Source organism: Perca fluviatilis, chromosome 19 (genome assembly GCF_010015445.1).
Source record: "Perca fluviatilis chromosome 19, GENO_Pfluv_1.0, whole genome shotgun sequence".
NCBI classification, from domain to species: Eukaryota; Metazoa; Chordata; class Actinopteri; order Perciformes; family Percidae; genus Perca; species Perca fluviatilis.
Window position 1 is genome coordinate 35,964,502 of NC_053130.1, and position 19,572 is coordinate 35,984,073.

Below are 19,572 nucleotides of genomic sequence, written 5' to 3' on the forward strand. Positions count from 1 at the left end.
AAAGCCAGCCACCGAATATAACCAACGTTACACAGCGAGATGTTGAGCTGTAGTGTACGTGCACACACACGTGCATGGCCCTTCGGTCAACCTGTCAGTAGGAATCAGCATTCAGGGCCGATGATGGAATCGACGGGGCAGATGTGCAAACACGCCTGACAGACTGTGCCCCCCCCCCCACACACACACACACACAAACACACCATCAATGAGTAATATAAAAAAAAAAAAAAAACAGACGCCCAATCTCACACTCTGTAATGGAACAGGGCTTGGTTTACCCAGCTCACAGGTGGTCTGTGTTGTGCAGATGCAAGCGCACACAGCACAATGAAGTGGCTGAGTAACCACTGACCAATGGGAGGCAGCCGAGATAAAAAGGGACATCTTCCTCTGTATAACAAATACGACCAAGGAGAATCCACTCAGAGCTACTAGCATGGTGCCACCTTAAAGCCCAAAATGCTCAACGCTGAGACTAGCAACGTGTGTATTGATGAAATAACTGATATAATAAGTTTTGGCTATGCTTACAATATTCTTAGAAATAAAAAAACAGAATTTGATGCCTTTAAGAAAAGAAAAACATTTCTGATTGCAAATTTCAACATTTTCAGGGCTGAAACTAACAATACAATTACATTACCTATGCATTAAGCTGATTAAATGTAAAAAAAAATATATATATATAAAATTAACCAAAACCCAAAAAGTTATGTCTTCAAATTGCTTGTTTTGTCTTCCCCATTCTCAACCATCCAAAAGGGGTTCCGCTTAAAGTGATATGGATGAGCAATAAGGAAGAAAATCCTACAATACTTATAGCTGTAAACAGAAATAATTGGTAATTTTACTAAATAAATAACTAACTTGCGAGCACTCAGACAGCACATATTTCTGAGGTTTCTGAGTTCTTTAAATTCTGCATCTAGATATAATGTGTGCCAGATTTTTCTTCTCATATTCATGCCGTTTTATACTGCCAGGAATAACATTTCGGTGAGCAAATAAGGTTTCCTTTATTTAGGCTACATATTTATTTTTGCTGGCATAAAAGTAATCAAATTTAAATATATGGAGTCTAAGTGGAATCTGTCTACAAAATACCAAATGGTCATTTTTAAAACTGTGAAATTTAACTCCACCTAGGTTGCTAAAAGAGAACATGTCCTTAGGGTCTTGTATGGTAGCTCCGGCCATGGCACTAAAAAATCCTTCAAAAAAAACTCCCGCATCCACCTGTGCTTCTGGATTCTCATAAACGACAGATCACCTGTTCCATATCCTCCCTACACATCCAGCTAACAAACAAGCAGAAGAAACTAACTTTATTCCTTAATCGTCACATACACACAGTACAACGTAGCGGAATTCTATTACTGCATTTAACCCATCCTAAGTATTAGTATCTGTATTTTTTTTGTCTTTATTATAAGGATCCCCATTAGCTGTTGCCTAGATGACCAGCTAGTCTTCCTGGGGTCCAAAACAACAGTTAATCAGACAATATTAAAACATTTCATAACATATACTGAAAAGAAAAAAAAAGAAAAAGAAAAAATAAACTAAATACCACAATATCTGATTAGAAAACTAAATAACAAAGAAGAAAAATTAAAATTAAATGAAAACAATAACAAACCAAGCAAATAGAGAAATATCTTGAAAACAAAGTTCTATATTACAGTATGTTACATGGCAAACATTAAGGTAGCTCACATTGAAATAGATAATTTTTTTCCCCCCCACACAATCAGAAAGCTAAAATTTAAATGAAGGTAAGATTTGACTTTTTTAAAATATACCTTTCCTGTAATAAAACGAATTTTATTTGGGATTTTATTCCACAAAGAACATGCTCTACAAAAAAGTAGCAGTTAAGGGTCTCAAGGGGGTCGAAATTAAGTCACAATCTTGAAAATCGAATAAAAAAATAAATAAATTGAATCGTTGATACTGCCACGCCTCCATGTCACATCCGGTCGGCTTGTCAAGCGGGAAAAAAAAATTCCACAAAGTAGACTAAGAGAATACCATGGCAGTATTGAATAATTGGAGCTCAGGCACAATTTTGTAATTTTCTCAATTTCTAATCCTCTGAATAAAAAACAGAAAATTGGAAAAACAGTTTAAAGATCCAATTTTTTAATTTGTCAAGTTGGAAAAAAATGAAAAATTGCATATTGGAACCCATTTTTCTGTTTTTCCAAATGTCCGTTTGTGCTTAGAAAATTGAACTGATAAGCATTACACTGACCCTTGAGCCCCCTCCTCTTTCACTGAAGTGTGTGAAAGTGTGGAAGTATTTTGGATTTCCAGTGAGATATGTTGACAACGTTCGCGTTGTCGACAAAAAAGCCACAGTTTGCAAGCTCTGCTATGTGCGTGTACCATACTGTGTGTTTACCATTGCACATTAGCCTAGCAGCTAGCGGATATTCATTCTGCTTATAGCTTCATCCCAACAAAACCGCACGGTTGAATTTCAGCCTGCGTGCACTTTTGTAGCCTAAACAGAGCAGCTGATATTGGTTATATTACAGAGAACAACAAGTTAGCGGACTGCCCAAGTCGTTCTTTTTTTTCCTTTTTACTTTATTGACAAATTGTCAAGTTTCCATTTGACTGAAAAAATGTTATAGTTACATAATGTTTTAAATTTGACAATGTAATGTGGTACATTGCGAACAAAGGTCTAATATTATATTACATTAGGGATGAACCGAATATTCGGCCACCGAAAATTTTCGTCCGAAATACTTTTATCACCGAAACAATACGGCTGAAATGTTGTGATGACGCAAACAGAAACCGCGACCTGCACGTGTGTCAGTACCCGATCCACCTGCAAAGCGTCTCCTAGGCAACGAGGTTGAGACGGGCCACGGAGTGAAAACAATGAAAAGTGCTCTTAGAGTCTGTCAGCACACGGTTCAGTGAGATCTATTCGGATACTTGATCCGCGTTATAAAGACCATTACTTGGATGCGGAAATAAAGCAGGGCGCAGAGATCAGAGCGCAGAAAAAAAGACTGGTCTCTCTGCACCAGATGAGGGGCATGCACCCTCGCTGTCTGATATGTTCAGTGAAATCCTGCAAGAAAGTGCCTCATAATAATAATAATAATAATAATAATAATAATAATAATAATAATAATAAGTAAGCTATTCTGTTCTTAGGCTACTATATACTGTATGTGACTATCAGATTGTAGCCATATTTCTGCTAGATTTTTTTTTTATTAAACTTTAATATTAATTTATACAATTGCAATGCCTTGATTTTAGTAAAGTTAGTACACAGTCATAGCCATAAATGCAATGGTACTAATAATTGGCATAATTTCTTTCGGTGTTTCGGTTTTCGGTCTTGGTTTCCTCTTTTTCGGTTTTGGCCAAGAATTTTCATTTCGGTGCATCCCTATATTACATACAAGTCTAGTCTAAAATTGGCATTGCAACTGGCGCTTAAAAAAATATCCAATCGAAAAGAATATTGGGAAAGGCTTTAGTAACACAAAAGAAAGACCAACGTCACACGCTTAGGAAAACAATAAACGGATGGGTTTAGGAAAGAAACATTGGGGAAGGCTTAAACTTTTTTCATTTTATATAAACAGTTAAAAAAAACGCCACACGCGAGCCCAGCTCTCCTGGGTGAAAGTCCTGTTTTACCCATCCAGCCCCCAACCAACCTCCGTCCACGGACTTCTGTCCTTTCATACTACTTGCTACGGCAAAAATTCACACGTAATGTAGGTCAATGGCGGCCGAACAGCGTTGATAAACACGCTAAAAAGCGATTATGCATCTTGATAACACGCCAAAATGGCATACAGAATTGGTGTGTCAGTCTGTAAGGTGAATGAATGCTACAGTAAATACTGAAGTAAAAACGCAGGTCTTTGTTTGTTTTGAATACCTGCAGCAAAAAGTGAAGTCCGACTCAACTTTTGGAGAAAAGCGACACGGCGACACCCTGCTTTGGACAATAATGTAACGTTAACCAGCTATCAGACTCGTCTGTCCGTATCGCGGCATGCCACTTCCGTAACATTACTGTAAAAAAGTTTTCAACACTATAAACGGTCAAAGCGAAACACAAGCACTGAACCGCCCAGGAGTTTGTGTAACAACAGGTGACTGTGTACTCCCAACAACAAAAGTGCAGTCGGAAAGGTTGATTTTCGCCGCCGCCGCTACCAAAGCATTGAATATTCGCTGCTGAAAAGTACCGAAGCTTAAAAATGGTATTCAGTAGAGCCCTAGTTAATCATGTTAAGCTACCCAACATTGATGTTCAAGCATACGGTTTGTGACTGCAGGTAGTAGATAGTAAAGCAAATCAACTCTACTAATAACCACATCAAATAATATTAGGCAATTTAAACACTGAGCAAGCCTGAACAGCTCATTAAAAAGCAGCCTATGTCTCTCAGGCCCATTCAATACCGGTATTGTGACTTTCTATTGTGCGTGGAACCACAAAACTCAACAGTGATATCCGGAAGCTGCGAGATAGAGACTGAAAAAACATGTTGAACACAGTCCAAGCGCCCTTCCTGATGAGAGCGGGTCTGCTTTTGAGAAGACAGAAACATGGTGCAGTAAAAGCAGGAGCAAGTGGCTCACACTTGTTAAAAAGGAGGAAATATTCAAATGGCATAAAAAGCATCGACATACGCAAGCGGCTGTTTTCATAAGAGAAGAGAGGGAGGCTCATATCTGGCAATCATCATGGGGAAAAGGGAGAGAGCGAGAAAGATTTGGCGAATTGACCTTTTCCAGATGGTATAGACTTTAATCCTTACTACAGAGTCCTGCTGGGGACATGCAGACTGGAGAAGTCTGATAAATCAGGCTCAAATGCCACCGTGAATCTGCATTTCTATGCGTATCTTAACAAAAAAGGGATACAAGTGCTTTGAAGTGGGTCCACTTGGAGAGGGCTGTGCTGATGGCTGGATTGGTTGAGTGTTGGGGGGAGAACGGTTCACATATTCATTACCGGTTCTCATTGGATTGCTGGTTGCTCCTTTACTGACCATGGGATAATTTCTTGGGAAAGGTCTGCATATGTTTATGTTTGCACAGATTTAAGGTGTGCATGTGCAAAAACTGCATTTTTGTTGTGTAGCAAATGGCTTTTTCTTAGAGGCCAATTTTTGTTTTGTAAAGGGGAATTTGGACAGCTAGTAATGGATAATGAACATATATTCTCCTTCCCATCCCAAATACTTGAGTACATATAGCCTGTACAAGATTAATGGACACAATTTGACATCAATGATGCTCAATCTTAGTCAAAGGTGATGCACAATGTTTCCTGATGTAGAATCATTAATGTTAAAAGGCCGACCATATTATCTTCCCAGAAAATTCACCAGTCTTCTTGTTGTTGCCGTTTACATACCTTATGCACATTCAGAACACAAACTAGAGGAATGCACTACTGTTTTTTTGTGTTACATTAAAGGAATTACAACTGCATTTCATTGTGCAACTCCGTGTCGTACAATGACAAATTAGCCTTAAACCAGTTTAAAGAATAAAGAATTAAAGAATTATTAAATAAATATAGTTTGAAGCAGAAATAATAAAAACCTAGTATACATTTCTTCCTGTCTGCTCTGAGACATCAGGAGGCCAAATCACACTCCTTTATACATCAGGGCTGCCTGAATGACTTGCAGCTCTGAAAAACACATGCACACACGCACAGATTAATCTATTTGCTGAGCAAGCTGCCTTTCTCAAGAGATCACTTCCTGTCCATTTCCCTGTCAATGAGTCACATAAAATATGTAAAAACCCAATGAAAACTAGACATCTGTGCTCAAAGCACCCTGGGCGCACACCTTATAATACTATCTAAATAGTCTGCCTTAACAGGAGTACATTTCCAGGATAAAGCCTGACATCTGAAGTCAGCCTTTGTCCCTCACCTTCCTCTCTCTGTGTGTCTCCATTCTCAAACTCCGTTCTCTTCAGGAAACACAAACTTGTAGCTAGCGAGCTACACGCTGAAAATGTCTTGAGGAACGTGTGGATGGAGCAACAAGTCAGACCTGCTTGGTTCTTTCAGGGAATGATTGTAAAGATTTATAAATAATATAATATATTAATATGTCTCTAACTGGGACGTTTTGGGACTGATTGGTGGGATTGCTGTGGACCAAGTACACAAGGAGATACACTGGGAAGAGCCAATGAGGTTTAACCATGTATCAGCTAATTTAAATAACTCACATTACTGTATTGTGTCAACAGTTAACTTCATGTAATATTGTACGAGGGGTTTTCTTTTGCGGGGTGCAAATGTTCCACCAAAACAAGTTCCTTCCAGAGACTATTTAGCAGAGCCACTGTCAAGTGTTTTTGTCCTATCGCAGAATGCAACGGTGGTGTAGCCAGACCTTACTCCACAGCGCCGTGGAGATTAATATCCAAATGTGTGAATGAGAATCTACGCATTTATTACATTTACACGGTTATACCATTATTTCAGCTTGTACGTTTCACGTTTAGTGTATGTAGTAGCAAAGTTACACATTTCGGGTGCTACGGTCTATTATAATAGGCATAAATCTGACAGGATATGAGGATGTACATCAGCAATCTGTAAGAGTGCTGGGTCACATCCACATAGACATCACGGCGCAGTGCATTTAGAGATCGATCTCTTACACATTCAGGAAAACAGCCTCTGATTGGTCAGTAAAGAGATACCTTTTCATACGATAAGATGAATAAATAATCGTTCAGATAGGGAAGTATCATTCTGGATTTAGTGTGCAAAGTCTCTGAAAGGACACTACAGTTCCAGGATGGATTACTAAGATTCTGGAAGACCCATGATCACGCGGAAGCCCTCTTTGGAAAGCCCCGCTGTTAGACTAGCATCACAACAATGCTAGCTTGATGCAATGCGGAGATATCTTAACATAATGTAACTTGATTTATGGATTCATCAGTAGGGATTTATTGTACAAAGACACTGCAGTTCCAGGCTGGAAGGCCTATGATTGCTCTGGGTTTCGAGTTACCTTAAAAACACAGAAAACTGTTTCTCTTACATTAAATCCTCTTTATGTTATATCACTTGTGAAGTACCTCAAAGATCGGTTCTTGGGCCATTATTATTTTGAATTTATATTAATGATTTATGTAATGTTTCTAACAAACTGTCTAATGTATTATTAGCTGATAAGTGATTGGTTTAACTATAACAAATTATCTATTAAGAAAACATGTTTGCGGTCTTTAAATATAATAATAATAATAATAATAATAATAATAATAATAATAATAATTAGTAATACTATTAATAAAGCACAGTCCACACAGTCTAGGTGTACAGCTTGATGGATCTTTATATTGGAAAAAACAGAAGTTACATTGCTCAGTTTTTAAGCCGTCTTTTTGGTACAGAAAAATAAACCAAACTGTGACCCAACATTAAGCCTAACAAAAACGTCATCAACAAACCCAACAACTGAATGCAGGTCTAACTACCCCACAGTGTAGCTTTTGATTTCAGTTGGAACCTGGCCAGATGTTTCCCAACATCAGTTACAGAATTAAACTAATGTGCCATATTTCAGTTTGTATTTGCAAAGTAAATGTTACCCTGAAGTCCAGGACTATAAAACAGAAACATATGCCACCTATTTTATAAAGGTACAATGAGCTGCTGTTTTGGAATAAGAGAAATTACAAAGGAATATGGTGTTGTTAGTTTTGAGAGGAAGGGCTGATATTTTACTGCCCCCCACTGGACAAGCATTCAACTCCTCCAAAGTCATTCAACATTACATGAAAGCACAGTGCAGAACAATAACTGCTCAACAATACAAATAATCTTTGAGCCATTGCAAATGGCATTCAGGAGTGTGTGGCTTCGCTTGAGCCAGAGCCAGTAATTAGGGCTGACATTTCACTCTCAAACGCTCATTAGTCACTTCCAAACCAGCCTGATGTGATAACTGTAATATCTCTAAATTGCAGCAATTAGAAAAGGTTCGCCGGAGGGGCCTGAAAATGTTATCGCTGCTCAAAATGTCAACAATGGGACAATCTCATCAGTGCAAAGGAGATGAAAATGAGCTTGTATTAATGTGTCAATAAGACAAGATGTCCAATATGTGGTAGTAGAGGAAGGGTTTAAAAAGCTCCAGTTTTAAACGTACAATATGTAACTTTCTGCCGCTAGGGGTCTCTCAACCAAAACAATGGATTGTAAACAGACGTTTGATGACGTTGGCAAGTTGCGTGAAATTATGGGAGTTTTTATTGCTAAACACTATCGTTGATTAGACGATCATCTGTTCACGGACGAGTCTACCCATTCAAGTTTATTCACGTTACGTTTAGTAACATTTATTCATGTCATGCTAATAAAATAGCTGCAGTTTCCCCAACATAATTACATTTTTCTTGATTCAATCTGTATTGGTAGCTAGCTGACCAGTTAGCTAGTGAGCCAGTAAGCTAACATCCCGACGCTTCATTAAACTGCCGTTAGCGTCGTAAGCACCCGGCACCGGCTGGGGAACAGTAACTAGCTATTGCTACATGTCCCGGCTGGGTTGTCAGCTATCATCTCGAATGAAGTCTCTTTGTGCCGGGGGAGTGAGGCAGGCAGACCGGAATGTGTTAGCTGGCTAAATTAGCATTAGAGTAATCGTCTATCTATACAGCTAACATTAATGTTACTAGTGAACTTATTCATGGGTTAGCGCAGTGCTGCTTTTATCCATGGTCAAAACAATCATACTACTAATAACTTTATGAGCGTGTTGAACAATGTTGTAACCCTATAATGTTATCCACCAAGCATTAGCTAGCATTAACGTTAGCTACTTGTCAACCAGCACATACATTATAGTAACATTAAGCTGGATTAATATTGATATGTATCAATAAATAAGGTTTCTGCTGTATTACTGTGTTGCAAAGTAGCATTTAATTAATCACAAAAGGATGCCTTTTGGCAGAAAAAGCAGTTTTCTGTGACATTGTATGATTTACAATTACTCTTGAACGTAGCATCTGAGTGCCCGCAAAGCCGGTCTACGGAAAGCCATTCCACTCCCTATCCAGCCCCATTGTACCGGATTTTGGTTGCAGTTCCACCAGAGTTCCACTGGGGGTGATTGCGGTCCAGTGCAAAATGAAAGGGACTCTATGGAGCTAGACGGCTAAATTTGTCTCTTTCGCCTGATTGTCGTTGAGAAACCTCAGATTTGATTGTAGTTTTTGCAAGTTCAACATGGGTTATAGGTCGAAAGTTGAATGAACGAGTACTTATGTCCTTTTGATTTCTTACAGGGGGAGTCGTTGTAACCCATAACACGCTAGCATTCTGCTAATGAATGCTGATTGGTCAGTGAAGGAGTGATTACGATCGGAGATCCCGCTTGACGGCATCCGAAGCAGAGCCTGAATGTCAGAGTGAATATTTCGGTGTGGTCTTTAAAACATCAGCAAACCTCTTTCTAGCACGTGTATTAACAGGGAGAGCCGAACCTGTCAGCTGTGTTGTCGATGCCTCGAGAGAACAAAGGAAGTGACTCAGAGCTTGCTGTAAAGCAGTATCTCTGGCTGTATATGTGTATGACGTCATTGACATTTTAAAAGGCTTTTTAGAACAAAAAAGTGACTTTAAATAAATCTAACACCAAGCAGTGTGTATTTTTTTAGCCTCCCCTTTCGAATGCAACATTCAAATTACTAGACAAAAAATGATATCCTGAGAAAAGTGGGTTTTGAGGGGTATAGCTCCATAGAGCCCCATTCATTCTGCACTGGCCTGTGAGCGCCCCCTGTATGGAACTCTGATGGAACTGCAACCAGTTCAGAACCCGGAAGTAACGAGGGAGTGGAACTTCTTGGTATATTAGAAGTTCTTTGGTGCCCGTGTTTTGACGGAAGTTATGAGTAACTAGATGGTGAAAGGTCATATGACGCCGCTGACGGGCGACTAAATGAAACGGGACGTGTCTGAAAATAAAATAACAGATTTCTCTGGGTTTGCCATGTGATGGCAACATTTGGGATAGTGTAACTACACAACTCCAAAAAAAATAAATAAATAAATAAACATAGGTACCATACATAGGTATGGTTGTTTTTAGACATTTTAATGCAGAAAAGTTACATATTGTACCTTTAATGAAAACTGAGTAGCTCCATTGTTAGAAACTTTTCTAAATGAATTGTGAATATGTAGAAGTATCATCTATGTTACCTCTCTCTCTCTCTCTCTCTCTCTCTCTCTCTCTCTCTCTCTCTCTCTCTCTCTCTCTCTCTCTCTCTCTCTCTCTCTCTCTCTCTCTCTCTCTCTCTCTCTCTCTCTCTCTCTCTCTCTCTCTCTCTCATTGAGTATCGACAAAATGCCTCGTCATTCAATACCTAATTTCAATACCTAAGGAGTAAATCTCATCGTTCAAGAATCAGTATCGAAGTCCCGGTATTGGTGGTGGCCCTACACATAAGCCTGTTGTATATTTAGTTTGGGTTAAGGCTGTGGGATTCCTCTGTCACATGTACACTGTGCACCACAATTGACTTCGTTATAACAACCTAAACCACGAGGATTTGGCCTCAATGTCATCTGTATTTTAAATTGTATTTCAAACACATAGAAACACCCCTACCACCCCAGCATCTGCACTTTGATGAGCATGTCAGAGGTTTAGGTAAAATTTAACCATTAACGTTTTGTAACTTTAAACACTTTGCAGAGTACATCAAATTTATACTTTTATATAGATGTGGGGGAAAAATGCACAATTCTAAAAAATGGTTTCCTGTACCTTGAAGCATGATTCCCTGCAATCCTAAATCCGAGGAATGAGATTGAAAACAAAGGGGAAAGAGAAGTCAAGTCGACGTTAAAAGAGTTGAACCCACCCGTTTGATGGAGCTGCGAGTCTTCTCCTTCCACTGGTGAGTGCTCAGCTCCAGGGTGCAGTGGACATAGATTTCTCTGTCATAGGAGCCCAGGATGAACAGTCTGCAGGCACAGGACAGAAGAGAGCAACTGTGAGCTTCTGGCACAAAGACATTCACAAGCAGCCAAGGAGTCAAATCTTTGTTGCATTTGATGCCTTGTGTTCCTTAAATATCTTGTCTTAAAAAGGCCCTGAAAGCCCATACCCAGTGTCATTTTCTCTGTGCTCTTTTCATTGGTTTGAAGTGGCCAGAATGCTGGGGGAAAAAAGATGATGTCACACATTTCTGTGCACCAATCAGGATTTAGCAACATTTAAATTTAAAATCTGATGACACTTAAGAACTGGTTCTAAATTGTCTGATCCATCGGAATCGTATGCCTCCAAGCTTATATCAATAATATCAAAAATATGTGACCCAGACAATGTAATAACATAAATACACAGCCAATGAAGTAAACAACGCCTCTTTATGATAAAAAAAATTATTTTAACTGTACCCCCCCCCCTTGTCATTTACTTAATCTGGCATAGTAATACGCCTTAAATAACCTTATATGATGTTAGAAATTAATTACAGTTAAAAAAAGAAACCATGATTACATTACAAAAATTGACAATTATGTAATAAGTGTTACAGGTCTACAAATGGTCATATTGGAGAACCTGCAACCAAAATGATTTGACATCAATGACTTCATAAATGACTTAATTCATCACAAAATTGTTGCCAGGAAACTTTGTTGATCAACTTATCGATTAAGTGATTAATAATCAGAGTTCTACTAAAGGAACGTGGTCTCATCTCCACATTTATAAAATCCTGAGGCCTGTACTACGAAGCAGGATTTGGCGTCAACAAGCTAACTTAAGGCTCAACCCAGGATTTTCTATACTACGAAGGTGGATCAGTGGTTATCGGGTTCAATCGCCGTGGTAACTCATGCTGAACACCTAACCTGGTCGGGAGCAGGTTAAGTTGGAGATCAGAGATCAACCGGTGTAAAAGCACCGCCTACTGACCAATCAATACTAGATTGATAACGGCGTCACCGTTCTTAAAGAAGATCAGGTGGAGCTCGGTGCAGAGAGAGAGAGAGAGAGGGGTGCGCTCATAAAAGTTAAAACATTTAGAGACCAACAACCCGGTTAACATGGGTATTTTTATGAAATATAGCCTATATATTTTAATGGGAGGGAATTACATATCCTTTGCGTCGAAAGGAGCCAGTTGAGGTGGTTCGGGCATCTGGTAAGGATGCCCCCTGGGCGCCTCCCTAGGGAGGTGTTCCAGGCACGTCCAGCTGGGAGGAGGCCTCGGGGAAGACCCAGGACTAGGTGGAGGGATTATATCTCCAACCTGGCCTGGGAAGGCCTCGGGATCCCCCAGTCGGAGCTGGTTAATGTTGCTCGGGAAAGGGAAGTTTGGGGTCCCCTGCTGGAGCTGCTCCCCCCGCGACCCGACACCGGATAAGCGGACGAAGATGGATGGATGGATGGAATTACATATCGGCTTCTTGAGCAGTGTGTCACCAATGCGCACAGCGGTTTGAATTATGTTTTTATATTTTTTATTTGCTCTCACGATCGCTTCCCACCGCCAAGGTTGCAACTGAAATAACAGGCTAAAGCAACGACAGGACATGGAAAGCCAAAGTGTAATTATGGCCAGATCTTGGTCCTGACTGATGGGGAAGGGATATTGGAGTTGTGATTTAAACATCTACAGCATCGGCTATTTTTTTTTTGCCAGCTTTCCTTCCTGTTTTAGGAAGCAGCGACTGTATTGCGTTTTCCCTGGAAAACCAAGTCTGTGTCCTTCGTATTTATGTAGAATTATAATTTGCTCAAAAAAAAAAAAAAAAAAAAAAAAAAAAAAAAAAAAAAAAAAATATATATATATATATATATATATATTTTTTTTTTTTTTTTTTTTTTTTTTTTTTTTGCGATTAGTCGTGTTAGCCAAACACACGCCTCTTTTATGTGAACGTGCCCGTCTCTAGATTGGACAAACCTGGGTTGATTTAACTAGTTGATAACCACCTTCGTGACACCGGTTATCCAGGACCGCAGTTGTTAAGGTTAGTGAAGCCGGATTACTGAAAGAAATCCAGGACATGTTGATCTTGCTTCGAAGTACAGGCCTCTGGTGTGACAATTTTATTCCTCAGATAATGGTTTGTCTTTTCTTTATACATTAGCTGCACTTCATCCATCTTCCTCAGCATGGTGGCCTCCATCTTACCTTAAAGGGGCCCTCTGCTGATATTTTAGAGATCAGTTTACTAACCACAGCGCTGCTCCGCTTGGGAGAACAGCTGTATAATGTCTTCTGTGGCTAAAGGAGAAGGCTTTGTCAAATCTTTATTGTTTAACCCATCCCCAAACTAATGAAAGAGCAATACTAAATCACAAAGATTTATGGGACAAAAGTACTCTCTATATTTGCAAACCCAACTTTCTCCATTTGTTTTCTGTCAGCAGGGGAAAAAAAAAAATCATCATCTGTTCATCTGCTGAATTTTTTGTTGATTAATCAATTACCTGTGTGGCCTATAAAGTGTCAGGAAATAATGAACACCCATCACGAGTTCCCAGAGCCCAAGGCAACATCTTCAAATTGTTTGTTTTGTCCAAACAGCATTTCAAATATATTCAGCTTGCAAGATATTCAATTTACTATTATGAGATCTTCACATTTGAGAAGCTAGAATGAGCTAATTTTTGGCATATTTGCTCGAAGAATGACTCACACAGTTAACAAGATTATGAAAATTGTTGCAGATTCATTTTTGGTTGAATGACCAATTGATTGATTTGCAAATGATCAAGCTGGACTTCAAACAGTACTTGACACCTGACTGTACTGTGATACTGGAAAGAAAAGATGAGATCACAGTGGATCTTTAGCTCCTGCTGCCCCCTGCTGTGCTGAGGAGAAGAATGCAGCAGACACTGAACAAAAGGAACTCCTCGACTTCCTCAGTCTGAAATGCAGTGTGCCTCAAAAGAAACGCTGCAATATATTTAGCAATAGTGATAACAGTATGATCATCTTCAGAGACAAGATGTTGACTTACCTCAGCACGTATCAACTATTTTCTTTGCAAGATTTCACATTTCATGCTAAATACCTCCCTCTGCTGGACATTTACAGCATACTACAACTGATATGTTTGACACAGGAAACTTCCAACAATCACCTATACAGCAAGTGTGTAATTGGTTCTAATTAAACACTCAAATTGGTAGGCCAGGTAGAAAACAGTCCCCAAACTTGCTGATATAGAAGGTAATGTAAGAGGGTAGGGGAAGAGAAGTCTCTGTATAATTCTAATGGGAAGGAATTGCCCATTAAATGAATTATTAATGGATGAGCCTGATCAGATCATCCTGTGCACACGGACACACACACACACGGACGGACACACACACACACACACACGGACGGACACACACACACGGACGGACACACACACACACGGACGGACACACACACACACACACACACACACACACACACACACAAAGCATAGGCCTCTCTATCAGGGCGCGCCTGGGCTAATTGATGGGACTCTTTGGCCAATTAAAATTTAAACATGCCAGCTTTGGACAAAGAGGGGGTGTTTTTGTCTCAGAAAGGAGAGCCTGCTGAGCAAGAGTGTGGCTTTGTAGATGCTATAGGGTCAGAAGACGCTATATAATGGCAGCTGGCACTGGCGCAAGGCGCAAAGATGATAAGGAAACAGTTACATTTCAAATTCAGATTACTTTTAGATTGTTTAATCAGTGTACCCTTATGTAGAATCCATATGGGTGGCAGATTCAATTAGATAGTTTTTATTTTGTAATTTTCTCACTGAAGTCAGCATGGAACAGATTTTGAAATGCTGATTGATCAAAAAGGTCTGCCACAACAGCAGAATTGGACGAATGGACTTTAAATCAGAGGTTTTTGAGTGTAATCCAGTTTAGCAGCTGACCATGAATAAGTTGTAAACCTGTGGGAAACATCGCTTCCAGCAACTTATCACAATATGTTCTTTAAAATGACAGCCAGGTGGTTCAGGTGGTTCAGTGGAACAGAGCAATCGATGTATGAATTGCATTAGCTAACAATGCAGTGAATTATATGTAGTGAAAACCAATGCGTAAAATATATAACCTTCAAATTTGTCTTTTTTTCTTAGTTTGACTATAAAACCAACTTGTTTTGGAAAACAGACATAACTACAGTTGCTTGGCAGAGAGTGGAGTAAGTAAGTGCACAAATTTATCACAACAGATAAATGTCCACATCAATTCATGTATAGACGGAGCTGAAGGGTCCTACCGCCAAGGTTGTTCACAATGACTATGTTTACATGCACATAATGTTCCGGTTATTGCCCTTTAGGGCTGTGTAAATTGCTCAAAAATGACGTTCGAATATTCCCTCTAAAAAAAAAAAAAAAAAAACACATAATATTCGAACTATTCGAACATCTGGTTGCACATGCGCATTTTGTCAATGACGCGCATTCCGTCAATAAAAGGACAAATTAATACAAAGAGACATAACTACTTTTATAGGTAGTCTATTTAAGTTTAAACATATTTGACAACGTATTACCTACACAAAAACAAGACGATGCAAGATGCCTGTTGTCCTCCAGCAACGCTGGAAGAGGACCAGATGTCGCCGCAGCAGCACTTAACGTTGCCGTGTCCAGTTTTACGGCGGCTGCAGCGCGGACGGCGCCTTCAAGCATCCGTCACCGGCCAGCTACAGCGCTACTTCGCCGCCGGGGAGCTTCAACACGTTAAACAGGGCCGATGAAACCACTCAGGAACTACATGTTGTGTTTAATGTCGTTCAAGAGGATGGCAACGTAGCACGCAAACAGGATCAAATGAAAGGTAGACACCCTTTAGAGTGCTCTAACGTTACAGCAAGTCCCCGCGGCTCAGTGGAGGTGGCTAACAGCAGGGAAGCTAATGACAACTTCACAGCACAATACATTTGGATACAAGCGTTGCATTATGGAAGATAGACGGGATTCTGAACAGCGATGCCCACGCTGCGCGCACACACACACACGCCGATGTGTGTGCGTTACTTCACGCAGCACATGTAACTGATTTGAAACGATAGCTACAGATTATACATTATTTACTTCCGCTGGCGCAGATAAACTAATGCTACACTTGTTACTATAAGTAGCCTACAATAAACCCTACGTGATTAGCTAATTAGTCAATACTTATCAATAACCCACCTACCTGTTCTACAGGCATAAACATGTAGAAACCCATATTTCAGTCTGCTTTGTCTGCGCTGTCCACTCTTGTCTAGCGCGCCCACTCGCAAAGCAGACAGCCTCTGCTACCGCGAGCGTTTTTTTCCAAATTTTATTTTTTTAATTTGAATATTAATTTTCACCTTCGAAATTCGTTTTTTAAAAACTATTCGAATATATTCGAATTTAGAATATTCGTTGACAGCCCTATTGCCCTTAATCCGAAAAAGACGACTAAGCTGTTTCCATGGCTAATGGAAGTGAATATTTCACTAATATTCCCGTTTACATGTAGCCGTGCAAAATAAGTTGTTTTTTTTTTCCAAAAGTTTTCCAGCGATGGAGGACTTGTTGGACCATGTGAACACAGCGTCCCTCTTTCATTCCTTCAACCACCTTCTTGAAAAGGTTGGTGTAGTGATGTGTGTGTGCATATCAAAAAAACCTTTTGACATCCAAGTCTTTGATCATGTTTAAAAGTAGCTGTGATTCTCCTTCTTATGGGGTCTGCAGCCCTGCAAACTGTTGGCTGGTTGGTTTGTGTACAGCAACCATAGCAACGCACAGAGCTGACCATAAGCCTTCAGTAAAAACTCAGATTGAGACGCATATTCCCAATGTGCTGTATACATGTCTAAAGAATGCCTCTAAAACCTGAATAATACCAGAATATCACACGTCTTAATCGGAAAATGCTGTATTTGGAAAAAGGCCTTACTATATAATATCATCCAACCAGAATATGCTATTCACATGACCCGTATTAAATTCGGAATATTATCATATTAGGAATAATAGTGGAATATTGGTGTGCATGTAAACTTACTCAATGAGAGATACAAATGTATGTACAGAGTGCCATGTTGAAAAGACATGGCAGTAATGCCAAATGGTGTCACTTGGTTTGACAATAAAAAGGTAATGCTTAAAATGTATTCTTGCTGTACCAAAATAAGTGGTGAAAAATGTTGGGTGCATCCAATCAAAAACAAAACAAATGTAAATAATGTGCTAATGAAAAAAAAAAAAAAGGAAGTTGTAATTTAAAATAAGAATGGGAAGAATTTTGTTTTCAAACTTCAACAATTGTGTCCTGTGTCCATGGTTATGTAACACTGTCCCAACTTTTTGGAATGTGTTTGAACATTTTCAACGTGTTTTCAATTGAATATATTTCAAAAAAGGATCAGCAAATGATTGCATTCTGTTTCAATTACGCATTACGCAGCGTCCCAATTTGTTTTGGAGTCAGGGTTGTAGTATTGTAATGGGGTGGTAGTGTTTATTTTGCCTCCTCTAAACTGTTGCTACAGAATTGGAAGGACACTATGGTCTAAAATATAATTGTATGATGTAGCATTACATTTTTCCAGAATGGAACAAAAGAAGTGGCCCAAACCAAGAAACACAGCCCCATACAAGAAACACACACATTTGTGGACAAGGGTGCCCAGATCCATTGGGTGTGTGGGAAAGAGAGAAAGAGAGTCTCACCTGCTACATTCAGTGAGTGTGACTTTGAGTCGGCCCTCCACCAGCCTGTTGTCCTGGATCGACAGGTCCAAATCACACGCCGGAGCCAGCAGAGGCTGCACTTGGAACGGGAAGAAGGGCTTGTATCTGAGAGAGACACACAGGAAACAGCCAAAGTCCATTTCAATCAGGATCTTCACTATGACACTGATGTAAACTTCATCTTCTTTAACTTTATTTGTGTCCCCGAAAGGGCGATTGGGTGTGCAGCTGGTGTGGGGGGGGGGGAACTAGAGTAAGCCTAAACAACAGTAAAAACTGGAACACAACTGTTGCAGTATGTAGGGCTGGGCATCGTTCCAAATCTTTCGATCCGGTGCCAATTTCGATACCTCAGTTTCGATAACGGTTCCTTAACGATACTTTTTTCGATACAATATGTTTCTAAATCCATTTCAACATCAACAAAAATACATTAAAACACAAAACTTTTAGTTTCCACCTTAATTGTGAATCAAAACAGTTGGTACCACTGCTCACTCAGAGTAACATTAATAGAACTGGTTGTGACTGCCCTGTTGTCAACATTGCACTAATGCAGGGCTCCAGACTAACTTTTTTCACTAGGAGCAGTGGCCCCCAACTGAAAATGTTAGGGGCAGAACCAGAAAATTTAGGGTCACACACCGTAAATCAACATGCTAACCAAAATATTCACATTTCTACTAATTTCCACTGTATTACTAATAAATACTTTAATATATGCAGAAATTACAATGTTCTGTTTCAAATTCAGTGTCACTTTTGAAGATGCAACATAGAAGATAAACTGACAGACCCATCGCTATCATTCCAGTCAGTAAAAAAAAAATATATATTTTTTTTTATTATCGTATTTGTATATTATTTTTTAGCCGGTTTTATTTTCATCATGACCGTTTTGAATTGCTCTTTAATGTTTCATGTAAAGCACTTTGAATTGCCTTGTTGCTGAAAGGTGCTGTAGAAATAAAGTTGCCTTGCCTTACAACCTCAGCCTGTCAGTCAGTCACCAGGGCACAGAAACCACCGTTGTGCCTGCTTGTCTCAGAGGAAGTGTAACGTCAACCGCACCACGACCACTTTCACCTCGCCATTAATATCATATCGCAGCTAACGCTGTCTGCGTGAAGTTATGAAACACTGTAACCACATTTGAAACCACTTCATCAGCATTGCTGTGACTCACTGTGACTTAAACCAAACAGCCCACGTAGTTTTCTCCGTCTGCAGCTCTGCGTGTGTGTGCGCGAGTGTGTGTTTGTGTCAGAACTCTGCTCTCTGTCAATTTTCAGAGAGGACAGATAAGCTTGCGCTTACGCGCTCTCAGGTACCGAAATTTCAACGTTTAACGTGTAAAAAGAAAGAGGGCAAATTTACTGGTCGCACATGTGCGACTGGATGTAAAATTCAGTCACACACTCAAATTTTGGTCGCAAAATGTGAGCATTTGGGAACACTGTAATGGAGAACTAACTTTAGTGCAAAGGAATGGAATTGAATTGCCTTGTTGCTGAAAAGGTGCTGTAAAAAAAAAAGTTACCTTGCCTTACAACCTCAGCCTGTCAGTCAGTCACCAGGGCACAGAAACCACTGTTGTGCCTCAGAGGAAGTGTAACATCAACAGCACGGGGACTGCTTTCAGCCAAAGCCGGTCTACGGAAAGCCGTTCCACTCCCTATTGACGCTTGACGGCATCCGAAGCAGAGCCTGAATGTCAGAGTGAATATTTCGGCGTGGTCTTTAAAACATCAGCAAACCTCTTTCTAGCGTGTTGTATTAACAGGGAGAGACTAACCTGTCAGCTGTGTTGTCGATGCCTC

The 19,572-nt window shown here is 39.8% G+C and overlaps 1 protein-coding gene across 2 annotated transcripts in view; it reads right to left on the reverse strand.

Moving 5' to 3' along the window:
* Positions 1–19,572, reverse strand: part of pdzd8 (PDZ domain containing 8) — an 80,228-nt gene that overhangs the window by 47,573 nt on the left and 13,083 nt on the right. For both annotated transcript variants that reach the window (XM_039783473.1, XM_039783472.1), the window contains exons 2-3: positions 17,732–17,857; positions 10,915–11,017 (exon numbers count right to left, since the gene is read on the reverse strand). In XM_039783473.1, the coding sequence (XP_039639407.1) occupies positions 10,915–11,017; positions 17,732–17,857 (229 nt within the window). The remainder of the gene's footprint in view (positions 1–10,914; positions 11,018–17,731; positions 17,858–19,572) is intronic.